This window comes from Budorcas taxicolor, chromosome 7, assembly GCF_023091745.1.
Source record: "Budorcas taxicolor isolate Tak-1 chromosome 7, Takin1.1, whole genome shotgun sequence".
NCBI classification, from domain to species: domain Eukaryota; kingdom Metazoa; phylum Chordata; class Mammalia; order Artiodactyla; family Bovidae; genus Budorcas; species Budorcas taxicolor.
In genome coordinates, this window is record NC_068916.1 from 20760778 (window position 1) to 20775114 (window position 14337).

The 14337-nt window shown below is 54.5% G+C and overlaps 1 protein-coding gene and 1 non-coding gene across 2 annotated transcripts; one reads left to right on the forward strand and one right to left on the reverse strand.

The window, feature by feature from the left end:
- Positions 1-408: 408 nt before the first annotated feature.
- TLE6 (TLE family member 6, subcortical maternal complex member) lies at positions 409-11723 on the reverse strand. The gene is made up of 16 exons (XM_052643476.1): positions 11706-11723; positions 11490-11563; positions 11045-11090; positions 9329-9370; positions 4480-4542; positions 4095-4389; positions 3960-3982; positions 3620-3680; positions 3436-3539; positions 3308-3345; positions 2709-2961; positions 2369-2619; positions 1806-1947; positions 1245-1395; positions 706-782; positions 409-534 (listed from the first exon to the last, which is right to left on the reverse strand). The coding sequence occupies exons 1-16, from the start codon at positions 11721-11723 to the stop codon at positions 430-432; spliced, it is 1743 nt and encodes a 580-aa protein (XP_052499436.1). The 3' UTR covers positions 409-429.
- Positions 5785-5857, forward strand: TRNAG-CCC (transfer RNA glycine (anticodon CCC)). Its single transcript has one exon. It is a non-coding gene; the product is annotated as a tRNA-Gly (tRNA).
- Positions 11724-14337: the final 2614 nt, after the last annotated feature.

The window sequence follows — 14337 nt, forward strand, 5'->3', positions numbered from 1 at the left end:
TGCAGGGGGCATGGGTTCCATGCCTGGTTGGGGAACTAAGATCCCTCATGCTGCATGTGCTAAGCCGCTTCAGTCTTTCTGCAATCCCATGGACTGTAGCCTGCCAGGCTCCTCTGTCCATGGGATCCTCCAGGCAAAAATACTGGAGGGGGTTGCCATTTCCTCCTCCAGTTGTGCCGCACACTCAGAAGAAAAAAAAAGGCAGGGGGCTCCATGTCCAGTTCTCTTGATGGCAGAGGTCAGTGGCTATGACCTGACTCTCAGGAGAGGTGGACTCAAATGTAGAGACCTGGGCTGGACAAAGTCCCTTCAAACCTCCATGAGGTGCCAGGGGACAGGACACAGCACCAGACCAGTGCTTTTTCCTATTGCTTTATTACACATGACAAAGATCACTCATCGTGCGAGCCCGCCCACCCCAGCGAACCCTCAGTATGTGAGCTGGTACACCGAGGCATGGTCCCTGGACCCTGTGACAATCAGGTGGTTGCTGGGGGACACGTCACAGCACATGACAGAGGATCTCTCGGGCACCTGGGAGGGTTGGGGGGCAGAGCGAGGGACTCACCCATTCTTGTTCTTAACATCTGTCCATCCATTCAAATGTGGTCCCTTTTGGTGGTGGGCCTCTGCATTTGGACCCCTAGACCTGGCCCCTCAGCACCCAGGACACACACACACCACCCTCCTGCCCTACCCTTGTACCTGGACTGCCATGGTCCCCGTGGGCATGCTGAAGATGCTAACCAGGTTGTCTGTTCCCACACTCACCCACCACTGGCCTGGGAAGAGGCAGAGGGGGCCCCAGTCACAGAGAAAGCTGGCAGCTGAGGACTTCCCCTGGGGATCTGGGAACTGGAGCCCCTCACACCTCCCGGAGTGAGCCCCTGCAGATAGCATCTCTCAGGGGAGTTCCTGCTGATGAAGGGCATGGTCAAGGGGGCTGGTCAGGAAGGGTCAGAAAGGGCTGAGCAGGAGACTTTCCTGGTGGTCCAGGGGTTAACACTCCATGCTCCCAATGCAGGGGCCCCAGGTTCAATCCCTGGTCAGGGAACTAGATCCCACATGCTGCAGCTAAAGATCCTTCATGCCGCAACTAAGACCCAGTGCAGTCAAATACATAAATATTAAAAAGAGAGATGAAAGGGCTGGGTGGAGTGAGTCTGAGTGAGGCAGCGCCCTGTGGGAGGCTGAGGCTCGCTGGGGCCCATGGGGGACTCCCTAGTCCCTTCCTGGCTACTCACCCACAGGGGAGAACTTGAGTCCAAGGATGGTGCCGTCCTTACACCCCACCATGCGTTTCTGGCCCCCAAGGCTGGGCTGCAGCCACTGCTGGCCATTGGCCGTGCCCACCAGCACCCAGTCCTCATGGGGGCTGGGTGACAGGCTCATTATCTGGGGAGAAGACAGCAAGGAAAACATTGGTCAGGTCCCAGCCAGGTCAAGAGGTGGCAGGAGCCCAGGAACCCACCCATGGGGGCCTGACCGCCTGCCCGCTTCCTGGCTGGGAGGCACCAACAAGCAACTTCACATTTCCAGCCTAGGTTGGCTCATCTGCAAAATGAGTGTGGTCCTCTCTACCTTACCAGATTATCACAGAGACTCAGAATATGATCCCTTGATACAGAGTACAAAAGCATCCAATGTTATCTGGGCAATGGAGGGGGATGTAGCTAAGCAACCCTCTCTTCACAGCATCACGGAGACTTGAGGTACCACTCCCCCTGCCCTTCCCCCAGCATCAACCTCCTTCAGTCCCAGGCCCAGCTGCTACTGACCAAGCAGGCCCCATCCCAGCTGCACACCTGAGATTCAAACTGGTATTCTTGGGGCTCCCCAGTGGCCCTCAGATCCCAGCACCGCAGGCAGGCATCCAGACCCCCCGTCCAGACGTACTGGTCTTTAACAGCAATGCTCTTGGCACCGTTTGGATGTCCCGGCAGGTCCCTGGCCCAGGAGAGGCATAGGGAAGGAGGTCAGAGCTCAGACTTTAAGCTCTGCACCCCTGGAGACATCCAATCATACTCCCCAGGGGTGAGTCTAAGCCCCAGGGGACCATGCCTGGGGATATCTGTGCTCCTACCACTGAGTGGGTGGGGGCTGGGATGCTGCTCAGCACCCCACAGGGCCTGGCACAGCTCCCCAACCAAAAATTATGTTGCCCAATCACATCAGGGTGACAGATGGGGAAACCAAGGCAGACAAGAAGTCCCACAATGGGGTTTCAAACAAACAGCCCGGCCATGACGTGAACCCAGGTCTCCAACTCTCCAATGTAAGAGTTCCCAAAGGAAGGGGCTTTGGCCTTGAAACTGCTGGGTTCCTGCTCAGGGGCCGAGACAGGAAGAGGCTCTCCCCCGGGCCACACCTGACCACACTCCAGTCCCGCAGGTCCCAGATCCTGACGCTGCCGTTGGTGAAGCCAGCAAAAGCCAGGCTGTCCTCCGGGCTGGCAGCCAGGGCCTGGCAGGTGAGGCCCGCGCAGGGCAGTTCGGCTCTCACATGCAGGGAAGGCGCCGTCAGGTCCCACAGGCTCACACCAGCCAGGTTGTGGCCGCCCGTGAGCAGGGTTGTGCTGTTTGAGAACAGCAGGCAGGTGCGCAGGTAGGCCCCCGGTGTCTGGGGTGGGCAGAGTCTGAGGTGAGCTTCCTCCCCTGCGGGGGGCCGGGCACTCCCAGTTCCCACAAGCCCCGCCCCAGAGCCCTTACCTCTACTCTCAAGAAGCTTTCTGGAAACCTGGCCTTCATCACCTGGCCCACCAGGCTCCACACCTTGACGCCACCCCTGCTGCAGGTGAAGGCGTGCCGGGTGAAGCTGCTGACGGCCGTGGCCAGCACAGGCTCCCCATGTTCTAGTCTCTGCATCTTCTCCACTCTGTGTGGAACGGCCAGCTTCCTGGACTGCCAGGGCAAGACATTAGGCCTATTCCATGTGTTTTCAAAGTCCTCGGGGTCCCAGCATCTTGAAAGAGAAGGCCTCAGAATCAGCAACCTGCCTGAGAGCCTCTGCCTAGAGCAGAGCACCCAGCAAGCCCCAAAAGGGCTTCCTTCCTTTTCAGGTTTATGGATTCTCTCAAGCCTCACTTCTCCAGCACACTCTACATCCCCCAAGGTCCTACACACATTCCTCCAAGTATTCTGTTTCCTGTAATGGAACACTGCTCCCCTCCGCCCAGAATGCTTTGTCCTATCCCAAACTCCTATTCATCCTTCAAGACCCTAAGCATTTTGCCCCTTCCTCCAGGAAGTATTCTCATCCCTACATCTCAGCTCCCCTAGCCTCAGACCACAGGTTGGGACATACTTACATGGGCTTCAGAAACTGATAGGTCTTCCTGGTAAGCTCCTGTGGGTGGATGAGGTCACACCTGAGCCACATCCCCCTAATGTCTTGACCGCCTCCCCCCTAGCTTTTGTGTGGAGTGCAAGGTCTTACCTGGGCCATGTAGGAGAACAACCCCTGTCCTAGAGCACCCAGTCCTGGGCTTCCCTCTCGGGAGCCCGCAGAGGAGCTGGCGGAGGGCGTGGGTGGGAGGAAAACTGGGCAGAGACAAGAGTGAATCAGTGGCAAGCATGCCCCCTCCCCGCCAGGGCGGACTGCCCTTCTCCCCCTGGATTACCCAGAGTGTCCTTGGGAAGCATTTTCACTCCCAAGTATCGTGGTCCTGGCTCCTGGCTCTCCTGCCCATGGGAATTGGGGGAATCAGTTCAGACCAAAGGATGTGCCCGGGTTAGTCTGAGAAGCGGACACGGTGGGAGGGTCCAAGCAGTGTAGACAAGATGCTCTAGCTGCCAGGAGTCCCATCCTTCCATTGAGGCCGAGCTGCAGGTATTCTCTGAGGGTCTCCAAGGGGTAAGGGGGTGGGCAGGCCAACCCCACAGGCACCCAGAGGTCCCTACCAGGGGGCCCAGTAAGGACAAAGCCCACTCCTCTGGGTACTGAGGATTCCAGTTACTTACATGGCCTGGCACCTGGTCTGTCGCTATGATGACAGGAAGGGATAAGGGAGAGAAGGCAGGGCAACCAAGTTCAACAGATGCTGCCTCTCCACGTGGCCTGAGCCCCCCTGTCCCCTCACCCCCAGGGAGACTCACTCCTGTGTCTTGGGTGCTCTCCCTGGTCCTGGGTCCCAGCAAAAATCTCCCAGAGCTGCTCTGTCAGAACATCCTGTGGAAACTGGGGCTCCGAGTCCCAGCACGGCTGTGTATCTCGCTGGCAGACTGTGTCACTGTCCACTCTGGGGGACTGCTGGAACCAGTCAGATGACCTCATGACCAGGACGTCTTCGAAGTCTAGATCCTGGAGACCGGAGGTCTGTGGGGGCGTGGCCCCTGGGTGCTGGTGGTCCTGGCTGGGTTGCTCACTGAGGGAGGCCTGGCTCCCCTGGTTCTGGAAGCGCAGGGTCGTGGGTGAGGGACACCAGGGTGCACCCTTTGCCCTGAGCCCATCCCCACCCTCCTGGAGGACCCAAGAACCTACCTCCCCTAGCTGGAAGCCTAGGGATTGGCTGCAGGTCTCCATCATCTGTAGGAAGTTTTCTGCCTGGAGGGAGAAGGTCATCCCATTAAAGCTTCATTAAAGGACAGCCCTGGGGGACCTCTCTGGTGGTCTAGTGGCTAAGAGTCCATACTCCCAATGCAAGGGGCCTGGGTCCGATCCTTGGTCAGGGAACTAGATCCCACATGCTGCAACTAAGTGTTCAAATGCTGTAGTTCAAGATCCAGCATGCTGCAACCAGTCAACCCTTAAAAGGAAATCAACCTGAATATTCATTGGAAGGACTGATGCTGAAGATGAAGCTCTAATAGTTTGGCCACCTGATGTCAAGAGCTGACTCATTGGAAAAGACCACACATGATGCTGGGAAAGATTGAAGGCAGGAAGAGAAGGGAACGAAAGAGGATGAGATGGTTGGATGGCATCACCATCTCAATGGATGTGAGTATGAACAAACTCCAGGAGACAGTGAAGGACAGGGAAGCCTGGTGTGCTGCAGTCCATGGGGTCGCAAAGAGTCAGACACGACTGAGCCACTGAACACCAACAACAAATGCTGCAACCAAGACTGAAAATCCCGTGCGCTGCAACTAGGACCCAGTGCAGTCAAATAAATAATTTAAAAAGAGAAAAAAAAAAAAGAACCTTAAGGACAAACCCGTTCCAACAAGCCAGTCTCCTTGTGGGCAATATGGGGTACACCACCTCCCTTGAACATTTTTGGGTGGATTTGTGGTTACCCAGCAAAAAGCAAGCTCTTGGTACCCAGAAGGCAACCGTGGCCGCAGTTGACAAAAATTGAGCCCTAACGACTAGTCACCACCCTAAGATGGTCATCAAACTCACATTTTCTTGGGCCCGAATGCCACTGACACTTAAAATGGCTTCAAGAAGCAAAGCCCTGTTACCCCCCCCGTGTGGGGACTGACATTTGAATTTGCTGAAATGTTGCAAAGATCCTAAGAAATCAATGGTTTCCTCTTCAGGAGCAGGGCTGGCGACAGGGCAGCCAGGGAACCTGGCTGGTCACTTATTTTACATTTAAAGTGGAGCCAAGCCTTCTCTGGGGCTTCCCTGGTGGCTCAGAGGTTAAAGCGCCTGCCTACAATGCAGGAGACCTGGGTATGATCCCTGGGGAGGGAAGATCCCCTGGAGAAGGAAATGGCAACCCACTCCAGTATTCTTGCCTGGAGAATCCCATGGACGGAGGAGCCTGGTGGGCTACAGTCCATGGGGTCACAAAGAGTCGGATACGACTGAGTGACTTAACTTTCTTTCTTTAAGGCTTCTCTGATGGTCCAGTGGCTAAGACTCTGTGCTCCCAATGCAGGGGGCCTGGGTTCAATCCCTGGTCAGGGAAGTAGATCCCACATGCCATAAGACAGACCCTGGTACAGCCAAGTAAATATTAAAAAAAATAAAAGTCAAGCAATGTGATTGCTACCAATTCCAGGTTTAAGTCATCAGTTTCTGTGGTCATGGAAGGCTCCCTAAATTTTCTTTCTCCCTCCCAGCAGGTTGCCCATCTGTTCCTGTAGGATAGGCTCCCTCCTATGGCGCGTCCTACTGCTTTCCTCCACAAAGCTTTTCTGGCCCAAGTACTAGAATCGATTTTAACCTCTCCTTCCTTGAGACTGTGCTGCCCTGCACAGACCGGCTGCAGGTGGCTAAATATAAAGTTAAGTATAATTAAGAATGCGGGCACTTCCCTGGTGGTCCAGCTGTTACAGGTTCCATCCCTAGTCAGGGAACTAAGACTGCACATGTAGTAGGACATGGTCAAAAAAATAAAATAAAATAAATTGCAACCCTGAGGCCCACCGGCCGCATCCAAGGGCTCAAGAACCAAGGACGGGTTTTCCTGGTGGACCAGTGGCTAAGACTCCAAGTTCTCAATGCAAGGGGCCTCAGTTTGATCCCTGGTCAGGGGAACTAGATCCCCCATGCCTCAGTTAAGACTTGGTAGAGTCAAAAAAATAAAAAGAACCAAGGGCAGCAGCTCCTACAATGTTCCTGGCCTCCAGCCGAGGACACAAACCATCCAAGACAGGAAGCCCCCCTACAGTACTGCCAGGAATTCACTGTGGAGACCCACCTTTTTGGGCTGATAAAAGGCTCTGTGAGAATGTGCATATATGCCGCTATATTTAGTCCAGAAGACTAAATATAGTGATATTAAGAATGTTCTAGACCTGCCTGCTAAGGTTGAGTCCTTGACATGTGGACGGTGCCACTTGATTGCCAACTAAAATGTAAATAGCCACACATGTCCCATGTCTACTGCAGAGGAGGACACGGGTGTGGTCTTTGGCCTGTGGCTTTGGAGACAGTGCCCATGGGCCTTACCAATGCATATGCCTCTTCTCCGTGGTGGATACCAAGATACCCTTTGGCTCAGGGTGAATTCTGAAATCCTGGGGAAATGTTCTAATTCACAGAAAGAAATAACTGCTAAGGAATGTGGGGTGAGTGCTGACCGTGGCTCTCAGTTCTGTTGAATAGGTACCACTGAGGTTCCCATCCTGCAGATGAGAAAATGAGGCTCAGAGCCCCAAAGTCAATTTTCCAGAGTCAGGATATGCGGGGGCTGGGCTGTGTTTACCTGTCCCCACTCGCAGCCTTGTCCCATTTCCTGCCTGTCACTGGGGCGGACAGGATAGGGGAGGGAGAGGCTGGGGTGAGGACCCCCTCCCTGAGCCCTCGTAGCTCCAGGCGGCTGCTTCCTAGGGCAGCCAGAGATGGATTCCCCAGCTGGGCCTCCCAGCAGCACAAGGCCCAGGGGAGCCTTCCCCAATTCGCCCTGGCTCGTTAATGCGCAATTTACTGGCACTTTAATGCACTCAGCATGAAAAGTGCTGCTCCCCCCTGCCTGCGAGCTGGCCCTCCCTGGGGAGAGCTGTATGCAGGCAGGCTGGGGAGCATGGGGCCCTGCTGCTGCTGCTCCGGATTTTAAATGCGCATTGAGGGAAGCTGGTAGAGGAGGGACTGAAAACAGCGGAGGGGGCGGTGGTTTGTGCAGAACCAGGAGTAAGCATTACCTGGGGCTCTCTGTGGGGGGAGAGGTGCTTGGTGGAGACCCTCGGGGATCCTCCTCAGACCCTTCAATGCTCAGCACCTGCTATGAATTTCCTCCTCCAAACAGATCCCCACTCTGCCTGTTTCTCACCACCAAACCTTCCCAGTGATCAGCTTCCCACACCTGGATAGTCCTAACTGGACCCCAACTCCTGTCCCTCCTCCCTACAGCAGGCACCAGAGGGTGCTGGTGAGCATCTGAGTCAGGGCCCGCCCCCTCCTCAGCCCACAGCCCTCCAGGGCTCCCACCTTCCGGAGAGCAAAAACCCAAGTCCTCCTGCAGCCCACAAGGGCCTGCACGACCTGCCCCATCCCCTCCCTCCCTCGCTCCTCTCCTTCCTCTTTCCCCCTGGCTCACTCTGCTCCAGCCACAGGGCCCTTCTGGTTGTTCCCCCAACACGCGAGGGCCAGGCACAGTCCTGCCGCAGGGCCTTTGCACAGGCTGTGCCTCTGCCAGGGCTCCTCCTCATTCAGACACCTATCCTCCCTCCTCCTCTGATCTCCTTCAAGAATTTGCACAAATGCCACAGAGTCTTCCCTGACCACCCTGAATTGTAACCCACTGCCACCTTGGTACCCACCTCCCTCCACATCCCCTTTTTTTTTTAAAGTCATTTCAGTCATGTCTGACTCTGTGTGACCTCACAGACGGCAGCCCACCAGGCTCCCCCGTCCCTGGGATTCTCCAGGCAAGAACACTGGAGTGGGTTGCCTTTTCCTTCTCCAATGCATGAAAGTGAAAAGTGAAAGTGAAGTCTCTCAGTCGTGTCCGACTCTTAGCGACCCCATGGACTGCAGCCCACCAGGCTCCTCCATCCATGGGATTTTCCAGGCAAGAGTACTGGAGTGGGGTGCCATTGCTTTCTCCTTGGGGCTGCTCAATTCCACCTCCCACCATGCCGAGTCCTTACCATCTGACACTTCTGTTTACCAAGTTCCTCTCACCCCAAGGGCAGCGGTTTGTCTGTGTTCTCTTTTGCTATTTCCCTGGCGCCTACAACCGTACTTGGCAAGGATGTGATGGATAAATATCTGTTGAATGAATAACCGTGTTCTGCTTGCTTCCTGGCCCCTCCTCCTCCACTCTGCTCTACTCTGGATCTGTCTTTCCCTGTTCCCTGAGCTTCTCACCCCAGGCTCTGCTAAGTCGCAGACACGGCCCTGGCCCTCCGCCAGTCACATGTGGCACAGGCGGAAAAGTCCTGCCAGTGCCCAGGAGAAAGGAGCCAGGTGGCGGGAGGACAGGCGGGGTGGAAGCTGCGCTTCAGCCTGGGCAAGGCGCCCCATGTGGGAGGAAGGGAGGCCTGGTGCAGGCCTGCTCTCCCCTGCCAATGTGAGCCAGGCCGTTGAGAACCTCAGATACATGGAGATTGCATTCGGCTGTGCCTGGCACATAACGGCCCCTTCCTAGCAGAAGTAACTGACCTGCGAAGTGCTGACAGGCCCCTGGCCTTCTCCAGCCCCATGGGGATTGGGAGCAGGCCCAGAAGGAGAGGCACAGGATTGGAGATGCACTCCTGAGATGTGGGGCTACCTCATATCCTGGGGTTCCACTTAAGGCCTCACCCCCTCTATCTGCAGCCCTCCCACCTCCCGGGGGGCAGGAGGAAGCCCAAGTCTTCCCCTGCAGCCTGCTAGGGCCTGCACCACCTGCCCTGTCCCTCTCTGGCCTCCCCTCTTTCCTCTCTCCCCCTTTCTCCTGCCATGCAAGGAGGGCAGCCCTCCCTCGCCACCCAAGCTCCCGTCACTCATTCACCTGCTTGAGATGCTCCTGGATCCCCTGCTGGATTTTCAGGACCTGCAAAGAACACCAGCAATCACATGAGGAGGCAGTCGACAGACACGAGCAAGAGTACAAGACTTAATGCTGTGCGGCCCTCTCCCCAGCTGTGTGACCCTGGACAAGTTGTGATACCTCTCTGGTCTCTGCTCTCATCAAATGGGATACGGCCAACCATACTCAGAGTGGGAGGTAATTAGGGAGACCCCTGGCTGTTATGCTTTCAAACTGTGGTTCTGAAGAAGACTCTTGAGAGTCCCTTGGATTGCAAGGAGATCAAACCAATCAACACCAAAGGAAATCAACCCTGAATATTCGTTGGAAGGACTGATGCTGAAACGGAAGCTACAATACTTTGGCCACCTGATGCGATGAGCCAACTCATTGGAAAAGACTTTGATACCAGGAAAGATCGAGGGCAGGAGGAGAAGTGGGCAACAGAGGATGAGATGGTTGGATGGCATCACCACTTAGTGGACATGAGTTTGAGCAAGCTCCAGAGATAGTGGAAGACAAGGGAAGCCTGGCATGCTGCAGTCCATGGTGTTGCAAAGAGTCGGACACGACTGAGCGACTGAACAACTGACTGTCATTCTAGATGTGAAGAGACGGCCAAAGAGGGCTGTGACCTGCCCTGCCCCCTCCCTGCCCTCTCCGCCTCCGTCTTTCTCCCTCACTCACTGCTCTAGCCACATGGGCCTCCTCACTGTTTCTCCAACACCAGGCACAGTCCTTCCCCAGGGCCTCTGCACATGTTATGCTTGCTGCCTGAAACAACCTTCCCTGTTCTCTCTAGGGTGACAGAAACTCCTTATCTTTGATGTCTCGCTGAGCACGTCACTTCCTCCAAGAAGCCCTTCCTGACTACCTGGGTTCAAAACCCTGACTCATTTTCACCCCTTCTATTTTCTTTTAAGCACTTACATTTTTGTGAAATCTTGCTTCTCTAGTTACATATTGTCTCCCTCCTCCCCCTAGAGCTGCTTTGTCCAATGAGGATGCCACCAGTCAAATAAGACTCTTTAACTTTAAATCAATAAAAATTCAGCTCCTTATAGGACCACAGTAGCCACGTGGGGCTGGTGGGTGCCATACTGGACCCTGTTGATAGAGAACATTCCTAACATCATGGAAAGTTCCAGAAGACAGCACACACTGGAACATAAACTGCTGAACTGACCAACTGTGGCCTGAAGAAACATCCCCTTAATTTAAATATGGAATTGCTTGTTTTCACAGCAAGGTTTTTATTAATTAAGAAAAACTCACATGGGCTTCCCTTGTGGTTCAGTGGTGGTTCAGTGCAGGAGACATGGGTTCAGTTCCTGGCCAGGGAAGATCCCACATGCCTCAGAGCATCTGAGCCCAGGTGCCACAGCTCTGAGCCTGAAAGCCACAACTACTGAGTCCTGTGCTCTGCAAAGAGTAGCCCCCACTCGCCGCAACTAAAGAAAGCCTGAGAGCAGCAACAAAGACCCAGCATAGCCAAAAATAAAAAATAAAAATAAAAGTGTCTATGACTGAATTCCATTTAAAAGAAGAAAAACACACGAAGATGGGGCTCAGTGGGTTCTTTGCATTGCCTAAAGCAAGCAAAGTAGAGGCGGTGTCCCCTAACCCGGATTATGAGACTAAACACAGCAGCCTTTCCAGGTGGCTCCAGACAGGCTGACAGGAGGGGGCGGGGCTCACCAAGCCGTAAGCGAGGTCCACCTGCGTCGTCAAGTGAGTGGGGAACCTGCCGGGGAAGACAGACCTGCTGGAAGTGGAGGCCTCAAGACCCTTCCCCAGAATAAACCCTGCCCTCAGTCCCCCAGCAGGGCAGTTCCATTAAGGGAGCTAGTCCCTTCCACATGCCACACTGAAGGCAGTGTCAAGACGAACGTGATTTTAATGCAGTATTTTATAAAATATAATTGAATGTGAGCAAATTCACACTGAAACATACACAGTCAAAAACTGAAATTAAAGCCAGGATTGGTATTACTGGTTTTCCTTTCCTTCTGCTTCACCCTCCAACATGGTCGCTGCCCACACTGGTCCTGCATTTTGGGCCATGGAGACAAAGTTTGGGTTCTTTCCCTCTATGAGACTTCAGGCCACAGTGGTGCCTCTAGCCCCCGGGGATTGTCCTCACCTGGGGAAATGCTGCTTGAGCTGATCCAGGATGTCCTGATAGTTCCGGGCTGGAAGGTTGGCCTCAGGATGCGCCTGGAGAAGTCAAAGTGGGGGATGAATGAAACCCACAGACTGCCAGCATACTTGCTGTCAGGTCATCAGCCCCAGAGAGGGCAGGGTGGGACCTCCTGAGACCTGAAGGTCTTTTGCTCTCTCTCTGTTATTACTTAAGTACCCACACAGTATCTTCCATCTTGATTCTTGGCATAAAGTTGAAAATATTTACTTTCTGGCCTGTTATGGAAGCTTGCCGGCCCCTGGCCTAAACTGTTAGAAGTGGTTTTCTCTGGGAAGTAATGGGGTCAGGGGCAGGAAAGGGGAAGGGACTTGTAAAATATTAACTGAATAGATGATGTAGCCAGGTGTTTATCACCTGGGTGATAAAATGTTTAATTTTAAAACTAAAGTGCCTTAAAGTATGATGGCTTAGTATCCCCAGCTTAAAGGCCCGGCCAGCCAGCCCATGTCTCTCCCTTAGGAGCAGGAGAGAGAGATTTGAGCCCAGCTGCTGCCTCCTCACCCCTCCCCTGGGGGTAATGCCTCACCATGTTTTGAGGGTGCCCGTGGGGGCTGAGATGACCCCAAGAGGTCACTCTTCAGGCTGCAGTAACAAGGACTTCAGCCAGGGACTCTAAAATTAACAAGGAGATGACAGATCCTGAGCGCAGAAGGCTGATCAGGAACAGAGACACAACCAGCCCCACCCCACCCTTGGCCCACCTTGATCTTCCCTCTAGGACTGAGTCCTGGGCCTCCAATCTCCTCCCTAACTGCCAGCACCCCACTGCATTCTCTACATCCGATGTTCATTCATTCACCTCTCTCTGGGGCTTCCAGATGTGCTGATTCCTGGTGGGGAGCCCCCTAGGACTTCACTCTATGAGGTGGGGCGCAGGGTATGGTGCCAAACATATACACTTCCTTCTAGGAGCAGCCAGGGCTGGGGGAACCCCAGAGAAAGATATCAAAGCTCAAATTTAGTTTTGAGACAATTTCCTAAAGCACCGGAGAACATCATTTGGAAAGGGGTTTTGAAGGATGAATAAGAGTTGGCTAAGTGAATTAGAAATTTCTCAGAAGAAAGAGACCTAATCAGTTCTGCGGCACTAAACTCCTTTACGTCTGCCCCTCAGCACCCTTCCAGCCTCCTCCCCAGCCCAGGGACTCTGGGGTCTGCCAAGAGATCTAAAAGCCTACCCACCTCTTTTAGGATGGTGGCCCAGAAGGAAGCCGCCAGGGTCAGCCAAGTTCAGGCGGACAGGAAGCACCCCCCCTCCCCGGAGGCCAATTGACCCATCGGGCCCGGCCCGGCCCCGCCCCGCCCCCGCCCCTGCCCGCCCCGGCCCCGCCCCGCCGCCACCTGCACCACGAAGCCGGTCAATGAACTAGCAGCAGCTGCACGTGGGATCGGGCTCCGCAGGCGGCCGCCGGCGGCGCTGACCAATCGTAAGGGCGCTTACCCACGTGGGCCCCCAACTCCCGCCTCTGATTGGTCGGCTCTCCTCAGCCGCCGGAAGGGCTGTCAATCAGCGGGCCCGGCGCCTGCGCTTAACCCTTGCGGTCCCGAGGCGGGGAAGGGCAGCGTGCAGAGTTGTAAGCAATTTGGGGTCCCGGCAGGGATGAGGATATTTAGTTAAGGCAAGGGGCTTGGGGTCACAAGGTGCAGCTTGAGGAGAGACTGGGAGGTGTGTATTCTTCTTGTTTTGTGAGAAGCGACGTCAATTTTTCGTCCTGCCCTGGAGCGGCTCCTGGCTGAGGGTGAGGCGGGGAATGGAAGCACTCTCACTCGATCCTTAGATACGGACTAAACACCTTTTCCTCATTATTAAATAACGTGTAATGCAAACGAAGCTTCGGTCCCCTTTCTTGGGGAAAATTCAAAGGCTCCCTTTTATCCAGCCTCCTAGGAGGCAAGCCTGGGGCTGTGCATTTTATCAACGAAATTTCCCAGCAGCCCTCCAAGCCCGGGGACTGAGGCTCTGAGAAATCTGAGAACCGAAGGCAGGAACTGCGAAGGCCTTGGAACTGGTACAGTTTTCCAGGTTCAAGGGCAAGGAGGGAAGCCTAGTTCTACTCTAGGTTTGAGGGTGACCTCAGAGATAAGGGTGGGATGTGTGTGGAGAGGTTCAGGAGTCCTGTTTTTGGTGTGAAATGGCCTGCTTGAGATGGGAAGTGGCTAGTGCAGAGTGTGGGAGTGAGAGGTAAAGTTTGTACCCTCCCCAGAACCTTCGCCCTGGCTGGATACTTCACCTTCAACTCTAGCTCGGAGGTCACCAGTTCAGGAAGGCATCCATCCCCCGGACACAGTTCTTATTTTTCTCCAAATCTGGTTTATATTGAAGCTAATCTTGTAATCTCCGTAGCCCTAAACCCTGCTGTGTTCAAAACTCACACAATGCTGATTCTCCTATGTGTTTGCACCTGGCCACAGGCACTGGGGTGGGGAAGGGGGGTCCAGGGGAGTGGTGGTGAAGGGGCGTGGGGGTAGGCAGGCTTGGGATTCACACAAACCAGAGAAATCTCCTTCCCCACCAAAGTCCGAGCTTTGTCGTGGAGAAGGGGTAGACGTGGAAGGGAAACGGGTGACTGAGGGTTCGGATCCTAGGACGTGTAGCCCCCAGCGGTTAAGATGTAAACACAAATCGGGTTCTGTGGCTTGTTTGTGGAGGACAAAGTGAGAGCTGCCATGTATAAGCCTCAAATACAGGTTTTTGCCCACCATCCCTCCACTGGCCCATAATTGAAGTGTATTTTATTTATGGTCCAGCCTGCTAATTGCCTCCCTCTGCGTGCTCCACTCCTCTCCG